At 49.9% G+C, this 8,337-nt stretch overlaps 1 protein-coding gene across 1 annotated transcript; it reads right to left on the bottom strand.

Moving 5' to 3' along the window:
* Positions 1-4,765: 4,765 nt before the first annotated feature.
* On the bottom strand, positions 4,766-8,029 carry ptger2b (prostaglandin E receptor 2b (subtype EP2)). Its single transcript, XM_039693382.2, has 2 exons — positions 7,032-8,029; positions 4,766-5,254 (listed from the first exon to the last, which is right to left on the bottom strand). The coding sequence occupies exons 1-2, from the start codon at positions 7,824-7,826 to the stop codon at positions 4,976-4,978; spliced, it is 1,074 nt and encodes a 357-aa protein (XP_039549316.2). The 5' UTR covers positions 7,827-8,029; the 3' UTR covers positions 4,766-4,975.
* Between the last annotated feature and the right edge of the window lie 308 nt (positions 8,030-8,337).

Raw genomic sequence — 8,337 nt, 5'->3', positions numbered from 1 at the left:
TACCGATTGCAAAGGCTCAAAGGGATGCCTCTGCAGAGCATTTAAAACTACCGAGAGGTCCCAAGAGGGTACGAGGGGAGGACGAGGCGGATGCAGCCTCCTCGCTCCCCTCAGGAACCTGATGACCAGGTCGTGCTTCCCTAAGGACTTACCTTCCACTGCTTCATGAGAAGCGGCAATGGCCGCGACGTAAACCTTAAGGGTGGAGGGCGACAGCCTGCGCTCCAACCCTTCTTGCAGGAAGGAAAGCACGACACTGATCGAACATCTCCGGGGGTCTTCTCCGCGAGAAGAGCACCAATTGACGAAGAGGTTCCACTTCAACGCATAAAGGTGTCTCGTGGACGACGCTCTTGCGGAAGTGATGGTTGCCGCCACCGCAGGTGGCAGCGAACTCAAACCTGCCTCGTCCCGTCCAGGAGCCACACGTGCAGCCTCCAAAGATCGGGACGAGGGTGCCACAGAGTGCCCCGTCTCTGAGAGAGTAGGTCTTGTCTCAGAGGAATAGGCCAAGGAGGTGCTGTCGCGAGGAGCATGAGATCGGAGAACCACGTCTTGGTGGGCCAGTAGGGGGCTACCAGCAAGACCTGCTCCTCGTCCTCCTTGATCTTGCACAACACCCGTGCAAGGAGGCTCACTGGGGGAAACGCATACTTGCGTGGGCCCCGTGGCCAGCTGTGCGCCAGCGCATCCGAGCCGAGAGTGCCGCGGGTCAGAGAATAAAACTGGGCGCAGTGGGACGAGTCCCGAGAGGCGAACAGGTCTATCTGTGCCTCCCCGAACTCGTCCCAAATCAGCTGGACCGACTGGGGATGGAGTCGCCACTCGCCGGAGAGGGGACGGACCCGGGACAGCTCGTCGGCCGCCCAGTTCCGGTCTCCAGGAATGTACACTGCACGAAGGGACCTCAGGTGCTTCTGACTCCATATCAAGAGGTGGCGGGCGAGCTGCGACAACTGGCGTGAGCGTAGACCCCCCTGGTGGTTGATGTACGCTACTGCCGTAGTGTTGTCTGAGCGGACAAGCACATGCTGGCCCTTGAGTAACGCTCGGAAGCGGTGTAGGGCGAGCCGTACTGCCAACAGCTCGAGGCAATTGATGTGCATGAGGCGCTGGGCTCCTGTCCAGGAACCGGCGGCTGCATGCCCATTGCACATGGCACCCCAACCCGTGGTAGATGCATCCGTGGAGACAACGAGATGCCTGGAAACTCGCTGAATAGGGACGCCGGTCCGTAAGAAGCTGAGGTTCGACCACGGGAAGAAGGTTCGCCGGCATGCCGGAGTCACTGGGACTCGGAGCGAGCCGCGATGCCATGCCCACCTCGGGACTCGATCGCGAAGCCACAGCTGAAGCGGTCTCATATGAAGCAAACCGAGCGGCGTTGCCGCGGCCGCGGATGCCATATGCCCCAGGAGCCTCTGAAATAGTTTCAGTGGAACCGCACTCTTGCCCTCGAACTGACGAAGACAAGTCAGCAGTGAGTGCGCGCGCTCGTTCGTGAGCTGCGCGGACATGGCGACCGAGTCTATCTCCACGCCGAGAAAAGAGATCCTCTGCACGGGGCAAAGTTTGCTCTTTTCCCGGTTGACCCGAAGGCCCAGACGGGCTAGGTGCCGGAGCACCAGGTCTCTGTGTTCGCAAAGCTGAGCTCGAGAGTGTGCTAGTATCAGCCAGTCGTCGAGATAGTTCAGGATGCGAACCCCGTGTTCGCGAAGGGGAACAAGGGCTGCCTCGACGATCTTCGTGAAGACGCGAGGGGACAGAGCTAACCCGAATGGGAGAACGGCGTACTGATATGCCTGGCCCTCGAAGGCAAACCGAAGAAACGGTCTGTGTCGAGGTAAAATGGACACATGGAAGTACGCGTCCTTCAGGTCGATCGCTGCAAACCAATCCTGATACCGAACACATTCGAAAATGCGTTTGGCCGTGAGCATTTTGAACGGTAGTCGATGGAGAGAACGGTTCAAAATGCGCAGGTCCAGGATCGGTCGTAACCCACCGGTCTTTTTGGGGACAATGAAGTAGGGGCTGTAAAACCCGGACCTCACCTCGGCTGGAGGGACCGTCTCGATTGCACCCTTCGCCAGCAAGGTCGCAATCTCCGCTCTCAAGACTGGGGCATTGCCACCGACCATCGTGGAGCGAACTCCCGTGAAGCGGGGAGGAGACCGTGCGAACTGAATCGCGTAGCCGAGTCTGATCGTTCTGATGACCCAGCGGGATATCCCAGGAAGCGCTAGCCAGGCTTCCAGGAAATGAGCCAACGGGGTCATGCGAACCACAGACGTCCCCCCGGAGGGGCAGCGGTGCGGGTCGACTGGCACGCGTGCAGGAGTTACCCCGCTCGGATGCGTCGAAGCCCGCTCCCCGACAGAAGGGACCAGGGAAAGCGGAGCGTTCCACGGGGGTCTGTTCTGCCGGGGGTCTGGCGACAGAGGGGGAAGGGATTGGTGTAGCCCTGGGACGACACACGCACCCTTCCGCGCCCTCAGAGACAGAGAGGAGTGTGTGGGCTGACGCACGGGGGCATCGAGCGCACCCACTCCAGTCTGTGAGCTCAGTGAGGATGTCAAGTCTTTCTTTAACCAGTTCAGGGTGCTGCCCACCCGTGGGTGAGCAGCGGGGAGCTGAGAACAAAAGATTCTCCCCCGGCCCTCCACCGGGGGAAGGAGGGGGCCTGCTACCGCCTCCTGGGAAAGACTCGAGATCGTCACTGAGCGGCCCGTGTCAGGATCTTCGCTTGGCCTGGCGTTTAGCGGGGCGAGCGGCCTGAGGGGGCTGTGACGCCGGCCTGCGGCCTCCTCGACGCCGGGGCCCGGGTGAAGGCTGCTGCTGGGGCCGGGCGGGAGGGAGGGGAGCCGCAGGGGGGCGTCCTCGGCGGCGAGCAGAGGGAGGCACCTGCGCCGATGACTGGGTGGAGGCAGCAGCTGGTCGCCGGGGCAGGATGTGTTTGATGGCCTCCGTCTGCTTCTGAGCGGTGGAGAACTGCTGGGCGAAGTCCTCGACCGCACCGCCGAAAAGGCCAACCTGGGAGAGCGGAGCGTCGAGCAGACGAGTCCGCTCAGCGCTCCGCGTATCTGCCAGGTTGAGCCAGAGATGGCGCTCCTGAACCACCGAAGTGGCCATCACCTGACCGACGGCGCGAGCGGCCACTTTCGTTGCCCGGAGAGCAAGGTCAGTGGCGGACCGCAATTCCTTAAATGCCGTCGAGTCAGTCCCGCCCTCGTGCATGTCTCTGAGCACCTTCGCTTGGAAGACCTGCAAAGTGCTCATGGCATGCAAAGCGGAGGCCGCCTGTCCCGCCGCTCTATAGGCTCGCGCCGCCATAGCAGACGAGAACCCACAGGCTTTGGATGGGTGCTTAGGAGGACCACGGGTGGAGGCGCTCTGTGGACACAGCTGCATCGCAACAGAGCGCTCCACCGGGGGCATCCCAGTGTACCCACGGGCGGCCCCACCGTCGAGGGGGGGAAAGGCGGGGGAGAGATCGCGCTCTCGAGTGGACAAAGGAGCCCCCCAAGAGCGCGATAACTCCGCATGCAGCTCGGGGAAAAAAGGTATCGGAGTTGGCCGTGGCCTTGCGGCGGCAGCTTTGTCCAGATACCAGTTATCCATCCGCGAGAGATCGGGGCAGGATGGAGGTTTCCATTCTAGCCCGATACTCCCAGCGGCTCGAGACAGCATGGCCGTCAGCTCGGGATCTGACACGGGCAACGCTGGCACTCCCGAAGGGGGCAACGCAGCCGCATCTTCCTCTCCCGAGGACTCAAGCCCGCCTAGTGATGCAGTGATAGACATCACATCATCATCTGGAGCGCTGCTAGAAGCAGCCGGCGCCGCCGAAGAGACAGCCGACTGAATCGAGCTGGCGCTCGCTGGCTCACGCACTGAGGCGGGAGGTGTGGCCCGAGGAATCGTCGGGGCTCTATCCCACACCGTCACCGTTAGATCGCCGGGTCCCCGGGTCGACGGGCCCCCTTTCGTGAAGGAAGCCGATCGAGTAGGGGGGACCGGGGCTCTCACTCTAGTGAGATCATTGAGCCTCGACCTCAGTGTGGAGATGGTCATGCTCCCACAGAAGGAACATGAGTCATCCACGAACGCTGCTGCTGCATGCTGAATGCCCAGGCATACAAAGCAGCGTTCGTGACCATCAGATGATGACAGAAATCTACCACATCCAGAAGGGCACGGGCGAACCATCTTTAAAAAGACGTGCCGCGTGCAGCTCTTTCACTTTCACTTTTAGAGAAAGGAGAAATTCACTCTTTCAGCGCTGAAGCTACCAGGGAGAAGTGCAAAGTCTGGCAGACCACTGCTCAGATCGCAGGCAATGCAAAATCTCGCTGGGTACCGCCGTCACACCAACACTGAAGAGGACGCTCGTTCTCGAAGAGTCTTGAATCAGCTTTTAGGAGTGAAGAGGTTCTCTTGGCTCCGAAGCGAAAACATACTGCGGTTGCGTTCACTTCCTCCTTTTATACTCACGGAGTAGGGCGGAGTACGCTATGCAAATTTCCGCAGCCCCAAGGCATTGCATGCCATTGGCTCGTGTTTTAATACTCGAAGAGGATTGGCTTTCTATGCGAAATCCCCCAATCTCCGTCACTTCTGACGTAACTCGAAGTGACTACGAAAGGGAACTGATGAAGCATGAAAGTCAAACAAAGAATGAGAACTGCATTCCCCATAAAGTTGAAACAGGTAGCACGACTCTCCATTTAAGTCAACAATTTTTTCTCTCTCTTTAAATAAAGACAATAAATACATTTAATTTTCTAAAAAAATATAATCTTGTATATTCTCCATGACATCACAGGCACATTACCACCAAGCTCAGTCACCCTGAGGTCTCAGGTCCAGCTGTTAAGGCATCCAGTGTCCTGAGACTTCTGCATACGTTATTTTCGTAATATGGGTGAGCAATCACTCCATAGTCATCCCCACCAACACAGGGAAGTTTTAGAGATCAGGAGCCAGCGGATCCAGGAATTCCTGTGTAAACTTTCAGGAAACTGCCTCCTTCTGAATCTCCAGGAGGGCTTTTCTGAAACAGGACTGGATGAATGCTGCGGACCTTCTCTTGTGTGGGTTTGGACTTTATGGTCTTGCACATCTTGTCCCAGAGCAGGCGAGGCACCGGGGGACTGAGGATGATGAAGACCCAAGGGTCTATGATGGGGTTGACCGATACGAAAAGAAGGGGTATGAGACCATTTTTATCTTTTTGGCCGGAGTACAGATGAATCTATGAAAACAAGAACATAGTGTGAAACTAAATGCTGTGCATAAGCAGTAAAACAAATCAGCAAAAGCTAACGTTCATGTTACTATGTAAAAAATAATCATGAGTTTAACGGTAAAAGACTGTAAAACTGCTACAGTGCAAAACTGTTAATTGGTTAACAGAACATTTCCATACTAAATACGGTAAATAACATTGATAGACAGTAATTTTACTGTAAAATACCGTTGATTTTACAAAAGTTTTTGAAAGTGAAAAAGAACAACTCATTGTATAATTTACAGTGAAAAAAAAAACGTAAATTGACATTCCCACAATCCCCTGTGCGACACTTCACATTTTATGTATTTTTGTTGAAATAACTATGGTTCCCTTATTGTTTTCTTACTTTTTTTTAATCATTAGGGTTTTATGTTACATTTAGTTAAATTTCATGTGTGTTACCATGATGGTGTTTAATGTTTGTGTGAATGACACTGAGCAGCTTCTTCATATTTATGATGGTAAAGTTCTGGCAACCACAACTGCCATTTTTTTACTGTAAAAATTATGGTTTTATTACAGTTTGAACAGTGTTTACATTACTTCATACAGTAAAACATAAACATATTATTCTCACATGACTGTGTAACAAATGCTGCTTGTTTCAATAATTAGGGTGACTACTTTATATTACAAGCAGTTCAAATGTTTATTCATTTAAACTATATCTATTGTTTAAATTGTATGTAGTAGTATATCCACTTTTAAGACACTACTAAGTAATTCAAATGAAAAGTTTCTTAGTTTCTTAAAAAAAATATGTATTCACTTGGCGCCTTTCCATTATAGTGAGTAGTGTGTATTCATTGAGTCACTAAGTAGCGTAGTACAGTATTTATTAACTTATAGTCTTTGCAACTAGTCACTAACTCAATAGAGACAACTAACTATTTGTCGTTAACATATTACACATTTCTGCCGATGAATTCTATTGGCATGGTTGAGACCATGTAATGAACTATTTTACATGTTATTTGTCTAGTAATTATTCTGAATGACTTTAGTTAGTAGGCTATTAGTAAAAAAATGGTACTAGTTACAATTAGAATACCCTCTTATTTCATTAATACGAACACTAGAATAGACTTTTAACTATGAGCTAGAATATAGTTAATATATTAGCTGGAAAAGCTAGATAAACTATAGCAATTGGCTGTACAATTGCAAGTTATGAAGTCAGAATTGTGAGATATATACTTGCATTCTTACATTTTCTTGGAATTGGAAATTTATATCTCGCCATTTTGACTTTATAACTCGCAATTGAGAGTTCGTGAAATTCTAAGAAAAAAGTCAGAAATATGAAATATATAGCTGGCAATTGTGAGAAAAAGTCAAATTTCAAGTTTATATCTGACAAATCTGATTCTTTAATTCTCAGAATTGCCACTTAATGTCTCAGAAATCTGAAGAAAAAAGAAATGCGAGATTTAAAAAGTCACAATTGTGAGATAAAAATCGCAATTTAGACATTCAGTGGTGAAAACAAACTTCCACCATACTACTGTAGTCATACACAACAAGCAACTAAAGTTATATCCTTATTATGCCTACGTGATGAGAGTGAATATTGGAGAAAGTATAGTAGCCAACTTGTAATTGGAAAAATATGAGAGTCATTAACTGAAAAAAAAAAAAATGTAGGCTACTACTGCATTGAACACCATTCTCATTAAAGAAAAAAAAAGTGTGGGCGAAACTGTTTTTTGAGTGTTTGACAAGTCTGTAACTGCCTTACCACAAGAGGAAGAGAGCAAATGACGAATGCTATGGTCATGAACCCGAGCAGTACCAGATGTTCCACCTCCTTCGCGATGGACCGATGCCTCTTGTGACCTTGCTGCCGTCGGATAGAGCTCCGGTGCGCCTTGCGTCTTCGGAACATTAGTGAAAGATGATAGATGACGGACACGTTGCACAAAACCGTACACACAATCATCACGAGCAAGCAAGTCGCGTAGATGATATTGAACACTTTATGCTTGGTCTCTGATGTGTTCATGTCAATGAAGCACCACGTCCCCGGACAGTATTGAATATACTTCCCAAAACCAAAGAAAGGCGTGATACAGAAAAGAGCGCAAAGCAAATAAATAAGAGCTATGGTGATGTACCCGCAACGTTTACTCAAGCGCTTCTCATAAAAGTAAGGATGTCCTAAGGAGAGCCAGCGCTCCACGGCCATGGAGAGAAGAATAGCGAGAGTGACCAAGCTGAAAAATGTCATTGCATATCCAAAGTGCCCGCAAACGAATTTTTTTTCATTCATCCCGAGCAAAGACTGCTTCCTCAAGTACGCAGTTAAAACCAGAGGACTGACGGAGAATGTTCCCAGCAAATCCGTGATGACCAAAGATGTGACTAGGACTTGGAACAAAGACGCGGGTTTTTTCCTCCGCCGTATTTCCAAGAGAACTAATGCGACCACGTTTCCAAGGACACCGGCGGAAAACATGATCGCAGATGTTGTGGGAGATCCTTCGGAGACATCGAGGCGCTCCTGGCAGCTGACGTTTTTCGCAAATGATGCCATAAAAATGCCGTTTTTGTTGTTGTTGTTGTTGTTGTTCTCCTGTATTATCCACCCTGGTGTACACTTTTGTGCTGCTTGAAGTGAATTTCAGGAAAACGATATATCATAGCAGAGAAGAATTAGGCTCCATACATACTTATAGCGGAGCCGAACTTTACGCACGGCACTGCCCATAACTTTCAAACGAGAGGAGCAACGAGCGTGAGGAGGAGTTTCAGCAGAGCATGCTGTGATGTCAACAGCTCATGACTCATACGTAGTATGAGTCAGGTGGGTTTTAAATGCGATCAAATGATTTAAAACATTTTTTTGTTTTTTTCCTGGAGTGAAGTAAGCTTAATGCAATATGTTTTCATTCTATAGAAAATTATAATTCAGTAGCCTAAGTTAAAATTACCTAGTAAATAACTAGATTATTTATAAATGATTAAATTAAAATATTCATAAATATATATTGCAAACAATAAATTAGCCATATGATTTATAAATTAGATAAATAATTTGGATCACA

The sequence above is a fragment of the Pimephales promelas genome, chromosome 13 (genome assembly GCF_988280905.1).
Source record: "Pimephales promelas chromosome 13, fPimPro1.hap1.1, whole genome shotgun sequence".
NCBI classification, from domain to species: Eukaryota; Metazoa; Chordata; class Actinopteri; order Cypriniformes; family Leuciscidae; genus Pimephales; species Pimephales promelas.
The sequence above is the reverse complement of the archived record's forward strand: the minus strand, read 5'-3'. Positions and strand labels throughout refer to the sequence as shown.

Coding starts and splice junctions, on each gene's coding strand:
- ptger2b (XM_039693382.2), bottom strand. CDS start 7,826: ATGGCATCATTTGCGAAAAACGTCAGCTGCCAGGAGCGCCTCGATGTC. Junction 5,255..7,031: donor TTTGCTCTCTTCCTCTTGTG/GTAAGGCAGTTA, acceptor TTGTTTTCATAG/ATTCATCTGTACTCCGGCCA.